General features: G+C 37.5%; 2 protein-coding genes across 2 annotated transcripts in view; one reads left to right on the top strand and one right to left on the bottom strand.

Moving 5' to 3' along the window:
* The first annotated feature begins 1,454 nt into the window (after positions 1–1,454).
* Positions 1,455–3,228, top strand: LOC108376039 (uncharacterized). Its single transcript, XM_017632214.1, has 3 exons — positions 1,455–2,009; positions 2,087–2,173; positions 2,235–3,228. The coding sequence occupies exons 1-3, from the start codon at positions 1,645–1,647 to the stop codon at positions 3,226–3,228; spliced, it is 1,446 nt and encodes a 481-aa protein (XP_017487703.1). The 5' UTR covers positions 1,455–1,644.
* Positions 3,229–6,449: 3,221 nt separating this feature from the next.
* Positions 6,450–12,719, bottom strand: part of LOC108376040 (uncharacterized) — a 9,701-nt gene continuing 3,431 nt past the window's right edge. The window contains exons 2-6 of the mRNA XM_017632215.1: positions 11,425–11,800; positions 10,817–11,352; positions 7,696–8,054; positions 7,446–7,635; positions 6,450–6,717 (exon numbers count right to left, since the gene is read on the bottom strand). Coding sequence (XP_017487704.1) covers positions 6,554–6,717; positions 7,446–7,635; positions 7,696–8,054; positions 10,817–11,352; positions 11,425–11,800 — 1,625 coding nt within the window. The 3' untranslated portion in view covers positions 6,450–6,553. The remainder of the gene's footprint in view (positions 6,718–7,445; positions 7,636–7,695; positions 8,055–10,816; positions 11,353–11,424; positions 11,801–12,719) is intronic.

Here is a 12,719-nt window from a genome sequence, read left to right as displayed (position 1 = left end):
CTCTTATACGGGGATCCCCTGGATTAGCCTGGCGGATTCGATCACGCTCCTCTGCGAGTCCCGCCGGACGAAGTCCATCGGTTCTGCTAGTAGTCATATAAATAAACGATATGTCGAAAAGTAGGCGTTTTTAGTAATCAATGCTCGAAGCTCGGAGGGAAAATTTCGAGCTTTCGGTGTCTGTCAGGCTACCACATCAGTCGTAGAGGATTAAAATTGCCCTTTTGATACTAGCTGTTATGGCTATATGGATGCACCCTTTCCGAACTTTTTCACTTTGTCTTTCATCTCCTTTAAAACAAGGACCGAGAAAGCGTTCCGGTTTTGGTTGAGTTCTGCACGAGAAGCGAATGTAATGTCAAAACCCTTCTCGCAAAAGAACCAAATGGGAGGAAAAATATTGAGGACAGTTTGGACGGGCACAAAATGCGAACAAAACTCTCGGGAACGTTCCCAAAAAGAGCCAAACGGCAAAACTCTCAAAAAGGTTCCCAAGGAGGACAGAAAGTATCGAGAACGCCTCAAATAAGAACAAAAGTCTGGGCAACCTTCACCTAGAGAACACAACGACAACAAAAGAACTTTAACTTTGAGAACGATAGGGGATTCGTTTCAGTAAGAACCTTGATTGTTAATTTAAAGCCAGATGGCTTATCATTAGGGTGAATTGTCCATTTATTTAACAATTTTTCATTTTTGTGCCAGAAAAGTTCGTTTCTTAAGTCTTTCGTTTACTTATAATAATACATAATAAAAGGTTGGGCCGTATGAATAAAAACTAGGCAACTAATTTTTTCTTAAAATTTCAGACTACTCGATTTATGCAAATAAATTTAAGTAAAAGGTCTGAAATTTTACGAAAAAGCCAAACATATTAGTGTTTAATCGAGCCTCTCCTCACACAAAGGGGAGGGACCTTCAGTTTTCCGCCGACTCCGACCGACGATTGTATTTTTATGAGATGCTGTTTTTCATGGCAGAATACACAAGATTTGCCATTGCCTGCCGAGGGGCGACCGCTAATAGAAAAAAACTTTTTATGTTTTATTTCTTCATTTCATTTCATTTCTTCGCGAATAGTTCAGAGAAGAGTTGTTTCCGTTTCGTTCTCTGTCAGAACGTTCTTGAGATTTTGATTCCCAAAAATTTCTTCGAAAGAAAGTTCCTTGTCGTTTTGTTTTCCTCTCTACGAAATGTTCTCGAAAAAATTGTTCGCAATTCGTTCGCTTTGGAAACGTTTTTTGCCAGAAGGTTTCGGAGACTTTTGTTTCCGCTTGTGAAATTTTAATTTTGTCTCCCCCCTCCAATAATTATGTTATTTGTTTGAATATCTAGGTATGCCAGATTAAAATGCATCTTTGGTTCTAGCACGTCGAGATTTTTGTATGTATATTTTAGGATTTTAAGCAATTACGAAACATAACAACAACAACATGGGAGAAAAGCTCAGAACTAAAACTATGAATTCGCCTTAACCATGATTTATCCTTTTTAGAACAACTGTGAAAATCTCCAAACATCAATGCAATTCTCCTTAGACTTTAATGTCAGAAATAATTAAATTGTTTCGAATTTAAAAAATGCACGCACGTAAAAACTGCTGTGGGCAAAAAATTATTTTTTCACACATACATCCTGCATAAAATGACTTGCTCAAAAATCAGACGCGAGCTCAAGTGTAAATTTCCACCATGTCCATGTGAAAAGTGCTCGAAATTTCGCGGTGATAATGGCATCGGTCCAAATTCGACAAACAGTTGTTCTGATATTCCACCAGGGCGGCCAATTCCGAAATATAAATTTCAGTGCAAATGCCCTTATGAACCGGAAATAATTGGCCCAAAATATGAAAGAAAATGTCCACCACCGCCGCCGATACGGACGCAGTTCAGACGAAGCAGCGATCCCAAAGGAAATTGCCCGGAAGATGATTGTAATACGGGCAAAGGTTGTTGCAATACCGGACGCAATTTTCTTACTTTCATGATAAACCTGATCGGTTTTGTTGCGTAAGCTTGGCTCTACATACATATGTACATATGTAGGCACATACATAAGTATCGGTGCATATTGTTATCCTTTGCAGATTGGTAATTATATGGGCTATTGCATTTTGGCTTTGCGTGTTTCAATGGACAGTTATCTTAAGCTTCAAAGTTTATAATTCAGACAGGTATTTATGAATATATATGTATAACCTTTGAAAAGATTTAGCTAATTTTTGCAATTTTTAGGACCACACAAGTCGCAGTTGCGATTGTAATTATTATACTATTCCTACTGATTCTGTATTCTGCCACATTGAGAGCAATTAGAAGGGCTTTTTCTAAGCCAAAAGTAGGCAAGCTGCCACCCGCACGTGCACCTTCTCTGTCTCCGCAAAAATCACCAAAAAAAGAAGAAACTTCCAGTATGTTTTCTTGGAACTGGAGTCGAACGAAAGAAAGCACAAAACCTCATACATTCTGGTTGCCTTCGTTTAGACGGGATACTGTACAAAAAAACGATCAAATGTCTTCCTCTTGGATGTCTTTTTTTACTTGGGTTCGATCGAAAAAAACAGAGGCGAAGCCAGAAACACACTTCTCTTGGATGCCTTCATTCAAATGGACACAATCCAAGCAGAAAGAACTTAAGAAGCCTGAGGCGCGCTCTTCTTGGATTTCTTTGATTAAATGGCATCAGAAAGAAATTGAGCCGCCAACAAAACAGTCCTCTTGGGTGACTTCATTCAGATGGACACAATCCAAGCAGAAACAAGTTCAGAAGCCTGAGGCGCGCTCTTCTTGGATTTCTTTGATTAAATGGCATCAGAAAGAAATTGAGCCACCACCAAAACAATCCTCTTGGCTGACTTCATTTTCATGGTTTCATTCAACGACGAAAGCAACGGACAATTTACTCAGGAAACATGAAACTCATACCATTTGGTCACCCTGGACATTTGATTGGTGCCATTGTGCCTCGTACAAGAAAGAGAGTTCTTCCTCATGGATGCCATCGTTTATGTGGGGTCAGTCAGCGCCTAATAAGAAGACTCCTAGTAAAACAGCTTGCAACAGATCGCCTGACGAAATGAAAAAACAAAAAGTTACTGTTACCATAACCGATGAAGAGGCACGTCAAATTTTCAAACAGTCGAAACTGTATGCGATACCAACAGAAATGAAACAACCGCCGGCCTTGATAATCTATTTAAGAGATTTGATACAAAGGAACACTGATTAATTTTTTAGTCTCAGGAAAAAAAAAATTTTAAATAAAATGTGTGCAACTTAGCAAAATTCTTAAGTTAAATAAATGTGTAAATTTGTATTGTGCAAAATTATTTAATATGAAAAAAATTTGCCTTAAAGCCGCATTTTTCACTTTAATGAAATAATCAAGGCGAATTAATATAAGATGATAGCAGCAGTACAATGACAAAAATTTACATGTATTTTGTTTTTGGTTTGGCGGCATTAACTGTCAAAATCTGTACGAATGTGTGTGGAAATTCAAACAAATCCCTGCAGCGGAAAGTACTAATACATAACTAGTGAAATCACTCGCAAATCAACCACCCATGCTTTCTTCTGTCGCATTTAATATGGAGTTGTCCTAGGAGGTGACAATTGACTCCCGCCCTAGCACTTGTAGTAGTAACATGTAGCCTGTAACCGAACCGCGTTTTTTCTTTTCTTTTGAGGACCGCCAGAGGGCGCTTCCGTACATTTTTTGGATTTTAACGCCTTTTTTCCGAAAATCGACAACATTGTTGCGAAAATCCACGAATTTTGACTTTCTGATAATGAGATTTAAATTTTTAAATAAAGGAACACTGATTAATTTTTTAGAAAAAAAAAATTTTAAATAAAATGTGTGCAACTTAGCAAAATTCTTAAGTTAAATAAATGTGTAAATTTGTATTGTGCAAAATTATTTAATATGAAAAAAATTTGCCTTAAAGCCGCATTTTTCACTTTAATGAAATAATCAAGGCGAATTAATATAAGATGATAGCAGCAGTACAATGACAAAAATTTACATGTATTTTGTTTTTGGTTTGGCGGCATTAACTGTCAAAATCTGTACGAATGTGTGTGGAAATTCAAACAAATCCCTGCAGCGGAAAGTACTAATACATAACTAGTGAAATCACTCGCAAATCAACCACCCATGCTTTCTTCTGTCGCATTTAATATGGAGTTGTCCTAGGAGGTGACAATTGACTCCCGCCCTAGCACTTGTAGTAGTAACATGTAGCCTGTAACCGAACCGCGTTTTTTCTTTTCTTTTGAGGACCGCCAGAGGGCGCTTCCGTACATTTTTTGGATTTTAACGCCTTTTTTCCGAAAATCGACAACATTGTTGCGAAAATCCACGAATTTTGACTTTCTGATAATGAGATTTAAATTTTTAAATAGCCTAAAATGTTCAGCGTTAATGCCAAAAATGGATTCCTCGACCCCAAAAACCTCCAGATACACATTTTGGCTAGTTTTCAATACAGCTGTTTCAACAGGTGAGCCACGTTTGGAAAAAAATTGATAGAAAAAATCGCTGGCTCGAAATTCATTTTAGACCTATTGATTGTTTCAAGGCGAGATTGTTTTTTGAGCTCTAGACCGAGGGTAAATAAAACAATTGCATGTCTTATATTCCTTTTTGTTTATTACTGTCACTGTGTGTTTGTGACTGTGCAAATGATAAATTAGGCGTTTTGGTAAAGAATATTCTCGCAGGAATTTAACATATAATTACTTGCGAGATATTTATGGAAGATCCTTTAAACAAAAATTTTGTTCTAAAAAATTGATATTTTGGCCAACCTGTTATATGAGAAACTGTGTTGGCGGCTAGTTAAAACTTAACTTACCGTAAGCAACTTAAAAACCTTGTAGATTTCAGATTCTTAGTTTACGGCCTTACGGAAATTGAGAGCGGCATGCATTTTTTGATGTGGCATTTTAGGCGATAAACTCTCAAACAGCTGAAAGAGAAAATACAAAAACAAAATATTTCCGCTTCTGGCTTAAGTTGACGTGTTGAGTAATCATTGGTGATTCCTTATGGTAAGTTAGTTTAAGTTAAGTCTAGACTAACTGAGCTTTAACCCCGCTAATCTAACAATGCCAGAAAACTTAGCTCATCACTGTTGTGATTTCTTGTGCGCCGCAAAATGTGCCTCAAAAACTTGATTTTAAGTATTAGAAAAATACACACCTACAGTTTTACGCCGACTCCGAACGGCGATTGTATTTTTATGAGAAGCTGTTATTCATGGCAGAAATACACTCGGAGGTTTGCCATTGCCTGCCGAGGGACGACCGCTGTTAAGGAAAAACCTTTTTTCTATATTTTTTGCGATGTTGCTTTGACCAGGGCTTGAACCCAGGTGCTGCGGAGTGGAAGCGCGCACTGCTTACCACTACACCACAGCGGCCGAAAAAGTTAAACTTTCACTAAATTTGATCGTGGCTTTATGGGTACATTAGACTGCATCACTCCCCATACAAACAAAGATCGGTACTGTTTCTCCATTGGAACTATAAAATCTATTATATTTTAAGACATCCACCAATATATTTCGGAAAAATATTAAGATTTAAGCGAGCTGGACCGATTTGAAAATACCTCCAAAAATGGAGATTTTTTTATTAATAAAAATAGTTTCTTAAAGATTTTTTTTTTGATTTAATCGCCTCAAATGACAAAACGGTTTAAGCTTAAAATATTTGCATAAAAAAAAATTGAACGGAGTCGTAATAACGAGATTTTCGATGCTGTTTTTTTTAACCTTTTTCAAAGAGGTATAAGAAAACTTGACCTAAACTCTTCCGATTTAGACTTAATAGGTTTTTTATTTATTTGCTAATAAACTCATTCAAAGGAAGAAAGAGAAAGGTAGGATGAATGCACTTCATTCAAAGTTGAATTAAGATCTGTTGGCATTTGAAAAAAAAAGGGACATGAATGATTTTTTTTTGCACAGAAATAAAAAGAGTGGGAAAAGACCTTCTACTGAGACACCACAACTCTAAATCAGAATAGTTTGGCTGGTAAAAAAACAGCATTAAAAAAGATTTTTAAATATTTGTATGCAGTTTTTTTTAAGCCTAATCTGTTTTGTCATCTAAAGAGACTTTTTTCAAAAAGTTCTTTAAGAAACTATTTTTATTCATAAAAAAATTCCATTTTTGGAGGTATTTTCAAATCGGTCCAGCTCACTTAAATCCTAAATTTTTTGCCGAAATATTTTGGTGGACGTCTTAAAATATAATAAATCTTGTAATCCCGCAACTGTTTTGGTGATGCAGTCTAATGTACATATGCATAATTAGATAGTCTTGTCCATTCAATCAATTTCAGAACTTTATTTCGGCTAATTTTCGCCACTTGTGATTAGCTGCTGGCCCATAGTGCTGTGTTTCTTTGTACTAACTCAACACACAGTTTTAATTGTTTTACTAAATCTATTTAATAAATACTGAGTAATATTTACAATTTAAACAAATACTATACACAGTTCTTAATCGATCGCGATTCGTTAGGAAGCTAAATAATTTACTTATCAAATATAATCGATCATAGCCGTTATTATTTCAAAAGCGTCACGTGCCGTTGGCTCTATAGATGCGCTGGGCAGCAAGTAACCATGCACTCCATTGTCAGCCAGTTGAATAGTGAAGCTGAAGGGTATACCAACTTCATAGGCGGCAAAGGCATCGGAACAACCTGTTTTCAAAGTAGCGTAAAGTCAAGAGAATTGATGAAGTAATGCAAAAAACATTTCCTGTTGACATATGTACATACATACATGCATAGATAAATCCTGCATGCATATATTAGGGTGGGCCAGAAATACATGCGGGGGAAAAAGTTTAAAATGGCAAGCCCTCACCCGCTAGGATTTTGCTATATGGAATAATAATACCCGTATTTTTTGTTAAAAAAATATATATTAAACCCTATGGTATGTATGTATTTTATATGGAGAAAACACTCTTTTATATAAATGGTATAGAATTCTAGAAAAATTCACGTTCAGTAACAAAACCCAGTTCTTTATTTAACCTTTTTTTAGTATCTATTAATTATTTTTATACATAGCTAAAAGCCACAAAAAGTGCAATGGGAGGAATCATAAAAAATCCTTTGAATACAAAAATGGTAAAATAAACAATTGGGTATTATTATTGAAAATCTCATGAAGAGACACAGAGTTTTCGATTGCAAAATATTGTGAAATCTTTGCCATTTCTACGAAAAAATGTTTTTCATTATTTTATTTGTAGAACTTTGAGCGCTTTGAGACATTTTCTTTACCAAAAAAAATACGGGTATTTTTTATTTCATTTAGATAAATCCTACGGGATGTGAGCTTAAGCTTTAAAATTTTTTTGGGCCACCCTAATGCAAACACAGATGTGCATATAAAATGTATTATATGTATAGTTATTTACCAGAGCGATTTTCCACCAGATCACTAGTTGAGTCGATTTTATAGCGTGATTTGCTGCCTCGCTTACGCAAGCCATCCGTTCCCACCATTGCCACATCGAGAAAGTCATCAATGCGTTCGGCGTTGAATGAAGTGTTCGCTTTCAAGGGATATGAAATAATTTGCCCATATTGTTGCAATGAAATGTAGAGCTAAGCAAAGTAAAAAAATGATTTTAAGAATTTTCAATTCTTTTTTGCGATGTGACTTACCTTAATCTGCTTGCGATAATCAATGAGAAATTCGGATAGCGCCTTAGATTCGGGTTCCGAAAACGGTCCTGGTCCGGCATACAATTCATTACAGGGCGATTTCGAGCTACCCCGCTTGCCCCACTGGTAGTGCCAATTACGATCCAAATCCACGCCATAGCAAACGCGTGTTGCTATTTTCTTTTGCTGCAGCCATGTCATTGCTGAATCGATGATTCCATTGCGTCGAGAGATATGTCTTGAGCGCGTTTTTCGCCAGAAACGATCATACTTGTGACTATAAACGTAGCCGTCCGGATTGAGAATGGGCATAAAATACCAGGTAGTATTTTTTATGTATTCATTGTCTATGGTTGTCTCTGTGGGGTAAAGGAATGTGTGAAAAATAATTTTTCAAGGAATATTTGCACTGTACTTTGAATCCATTTTCCCTTGACCAAAAAAAGGAACTCATTCATCTGTGCCCAGACAAATTTTTGGGCTATAATTTTCTCCTTCTTGCAGACTATGGAACTTAATTTCACAAAATTTAGGGCCGTTTTCTAATGTAACCTTTAATTGAAAGCTCCATATTATATTTAAGATTGCAGTAAAATGTATAGTTGCGCCTGAAGTAAAGCATTTCTATAATCGGGTTTTGACGTATGTATGTTTCTTGGCTGTAAACCAATCTAAAACCGACAATCAAATGCTTTAATTTAGACGCAACTATAAATTTGAATGCAACCGTTAAATAAAAAGTGAGCTTTGAAATTAAAGGTTACATGAGAAAATGGACCTTAGTGGATCGCTTTTTGTTGTAGCACTAAAGCCCGTTTTCCCAGTGCGAGTTCACTAGTTATTTGGCAGTTAACTTTCAACTTTAGTACTGAAAATCGAGAGTTATTTACAAAGTTAATTCTCCATTGTTAAAAAATTCGAAACCTGTATTACTCTTCCTAAAATCGCCTTGGTTGAACAACTTTCATCACAGAACCAATGGATCTACCCAGGCGAATCGAATTCGCCTTGGGATTTACGATGAACTGCGATGTGAAACCAGCAGAACGTACTGAGAAACTCTCTCAAGAGTCTCTCGATAATACTTATTGAAAACTTTTCGATTTAGCGCGAATTGCAAAGCTCCTTTCTGAGGCATAGAGTAGATTCTGCGGTGGTAAAGTAAATTGATTCAATGCTCACATGGAATTCGCGATACTGATTTTAGATAAGAGTTAAGATAAGCATTTTGCAGCGCAATACCTTTCACAGTTAAGAGATAACTCGGCTGCTAATTGTAGATATTCAGTACAAAAATTTTAAGTTAAAATTACCCTAAATTGGTTCAGCTTGTCAAAAGAAAAAAAATGTAATAATTCCCGCCGCTGTTATCTCCGCTCCAAGTTGGCAGTCAGGGTCATATCGTTTTCACACAAAACTTGCATTTTCATTGGACCCTTTTTAACGTAGCGATTCCTAAGCCCAGCGTACAATCCATTCCTGGAAGGTTTTGAAGAAGATGCACATTTAGAGAAAGTCCCTGAGTTGACTTCAGTGAGCCCTTTAACATAGTAAATAGTTACTTAGTCTATGGTTAATTTCCGGTTACTCAGACACGTAAGCTCGGCGATTTATTGTAGTATGAGGACTGTGATGAACAGTCTCCACTTGCGTTAGTTGTGCTTTTTTGCACACTATCCAGTAAAACCTACTTGACATTTTAATCGCAGTCTAAAAGAGAGAAAGGTCGAAATCACTTGTTGGCAATGCCTTTTTGAATATATCGTCGCTACCATGTCAAAATATTGAATGTGCAAAAAAGCCTTTTCAATTACGATACCTTGCACATGCGTTTAGAATGATACGCACGTTGGAAAATCGTCAAATTTCGAGTCTTCTTAGAAGCAGAGGGCGGCCAAAAGTGGCCTCGCCGTCAACCCCAGTAAGACAGAACTGACCATTCACAAGAAAATATAAAATCCCCGCCGCTGTTCTTTCCCGGGTTGGAGGTCTGCGCTTACAGCTGTCTGACAGGGTCAAGTACTTGGGCTTGATCTTAGACAGGAAGTGGTCGTGGGGGCCAAACATCGAGGAATGGGCAAGAAAGGCATCAGTGGCCTTGTATTGTAGCAGGGAAGCTATTGGTAAGAGATGGGGTATCTCCCCTAAAGTTGTCTATTGGCTCTACGAGACCGCAGTCAAGCCAATTATGTTTTATGGCGCCCTAGTCTGCTGGAACTCACTAGAAAAGCTAGGAAGCCGATTGGTTGACCAACTTAGGGACTGGACACTCTGAAGTTTTAGGGGGCTTCGATTTCATCCCGAATCGTACGGATTATTGCACCACTCATACGGCTCCTAGTGAGCGCATATTCTGATAGCCAAGCGGCCCCTGAAATGTTATCACCGGATTAAGAGCGGCTGGGGGTGCCATTGATCACTTGCGCTACACTCTTGGATAGATGGGCCTCATGTCAGCTCAGCAAACGCTAGGCGGATACCACGACATGCGCGATCGCAAGGTTCTTTTAGCCAAAGGTGGACCGGGGCGGTCGAGGGCCCTCCTCACACTCACAAGCCACAGCTCTCACTTCTGGTGGGGGTCTTAACGGGTCACTGTCCTATCGGCATTCACGCAGTAAAGCTGAACATTCTACCGGACTCCTTATGTCGCAGTAGCCTGGAAGAGGATGAGGTAGAATCACCTCAACACTACCTTCTTTGGTACCTAGCGTTTGGTTGGAGTACTTTGAATCTCACTTTCTAAATAGCGCCGAGAAGCTCTGTGGCATTGAGATGAGCCGTATTAGTAAATACATAATCGGCTCGCAGCGTTTTAGCGATAAGGTTTAGGGGGCCGTTCCAAAATTGTGGTATCACAACGGACAATCTTATATTGTCCAAGTGAGCTCCGGTTACACGGGGCTTACTGGTATCTGAACGCGTCTCTTATTCGTTTAACTTCATCAGCCAAAGATAAAAAGTTTTGTCATTAATTTATAACGGTATCGGTACAGTGATTTAGATACGCATTCAGTTAAAAGTAACTAAAAATTTAAGCACCAGAACTATGCAATGACTTATGCCACTTGCAAAATAAACGGCTCAATTCGTACAAATTGCTTGTTTTTTTTCTACTCACTATTGCTTTTAATCAGCCGCAACAGTTCACTGATCATCCAGAGCGAAGTGGCCGGTCCAATCCATTCGAGGCCATGTGTACCCGACTCAATGAACACTGAATTCGCCTCCTTGGTCTGCTTTTTGCTCTTCAACTTTTTCTGTGCCACTTGCGTTTGACTAGCAACACTGGCAGCATGATCTTTCGATTCAATCTTCACCACTACCAATGGCCGGCCTTCATAGGAGCGTCCAATGTGTATTAATTCGATTAGTTGTGGGTGGCGCATGCGTAACATTTCCAAATGTGTTATAATATCATCATATTCATAGTATTTATGCCATGACATGGTGGTAAGTGCTTGCTGCTGATGCTTCTGCGGGTATTTTTTATTCTTATGCATGACGGCATTTAAGTGGAACTGCTCTTGTGCCTGCTCATAGGCAATTGCTTTGCCGACATCATAAATAAGCACCTCATGCGCAATCGATTCAAAGCTAAGGCTGGCTTCGAAATCTAGCAATTGTTTTGGTGGCACCAGCACGTCCGTTAGACCTCTGTTGGTACAATAAAGAGAGAATATTAACTAGTGATATAAAGTTTTAAAAATGTTTTTTTTTTGCGCTCACCTTAGACTGGGACCCTTTAGCCATTGGACCTTTATACCATCCTCACTTTTCTTGTACTCCTCCAAGGTGTGCACCTGTGTATCGTCTATTGGCTTTAGCCGCCAAATCTGATATCTATCGTATGTTACTTTACGTGGCACATCCGGATTGACCGTGGCTTGTGATATTGCATTCATAATTGGATTTTGCGTGACTGTTGAAGCGGTGGCATTAATGATGTGATGTGCCAAAATGCCAATCCAATTTTGTGGATTTTTTAGTGGATCGACAATTGTCAAAATTGGTACTTGTGCGGCTGGTGTATGCACTGTGGTTGTAGTTGTGGTAGTCTTGCGTCGACGTCTCGGTTTCGAGTCAAACCAACCGAAGAACCATTCTGGCGATTGAAGGGAAAAGTAAAGTTGAATGAGCGGAGATTTTTTTTTGTTGATGACAAGAAAGCGTAACAATACCATAGGCTTAATGACAGCGTTTAAGATAATTACGTATATTACATATGCACGTACATTCGTTCATTCTTCCATTGAATCAACAAAAAACTGTATAAGTTGTTACTCTTTTTTCTCGGGCAAATTGTGTCACCTGTTTATTGTTGCTAAAATTGTGTGTTGGTTTTGCAATTGAAAGTTTAATATTTTTTTTTTGCAATTTCAATGGGAATGAGTGGTTACTATGTGTAGTTAAATTGCTCCAAGAACTATTTTATTAGTACTATAATTTTTATTATTATTATACAAAACTGTTTACGAAAAACTTTTCCAACAGCTTATGTGCTGAGTTTCACACAAAAAAGTACTTTTTTTAGAAGATTAACAAACAACAATTCATTTAGACCATATATGTATCTATATACATTAGGGTGCCCATCGACATTTTTTTTTAATTTCAAGACCCTAATTTCCTTCCCTTTAATGAGAAATTGCAATTGCCTAGTTTTATAGATTTTTTAAAAATCATTTAGAGGTCGCGACGTGTCATTTTTGGTCAGAAAGTACGGTTTTGTAGATTTATCAGTTTTTGAATGACTCGTTTTTATTAAATTTTAAAGGTCGAACATGTTGTGAAAAGAGTGTTTATAGGCTTTTAAAATGAAAATTTTTTCTTAACTTTTTAAGTTTTGATCATCACTTATTTCTAAAATTACAAAATACATTTGTAGTACTATCTAAAATTAAATCTATTTTATATTTTTTTATATCAATTTTGAATAAATATTGATGAATTCCTTATAGGCGGCATACACGGTGCGTCTGACTCGCGAGTCAATTGTGTACGTGTAGACTCGCCTTCGACTA

Source organism: Rhagoletis zephyria, unplaced genomic scaffold, assembly GCF_001687245.7.
Source record: "Rhagoletis zephyria isolate East Lansing unplaced genomic scaffold, Rhagoletis_zephyria_1.1 Rzeph_scaffold_09831, whole genome shotgun sequence".
NCBI classification, from domain to species: domain Eukaryota; kingdom Metazoa; phylum Arthropoda; class Insecta; order Diptera; family Tephritidae; genus Rhagoletis; species Rhagoletis zephyria.
Note: the sequence above shows the minus strand (reverse complement) of the source record. Positions and strands in the feature narration are given on the sequence as shown.

Coding starts and splice junctions, on each gene's coding strand:
- LOC108376039 (XM_017632214.1), top strand. CDS start 1,645: ATGACTTGCTCAAAAATCAGACGCGAGCTCAAGTGTAAATTTCCACCA. Junction 2,010..2,086: donor AACCTGATCGGTTTTGTTGC/GTAAGCTTGGCT, acceptor TATCCTTTGCAG/ATTGGTAATTATATGGGCTA. Junction 2,174..2,234: donor AAAGTTTATAATTCAGACAG/GTATTTATGAAT, acceptor TGCAATTTTTAG/GACCACACAAGTCGCAGTTG.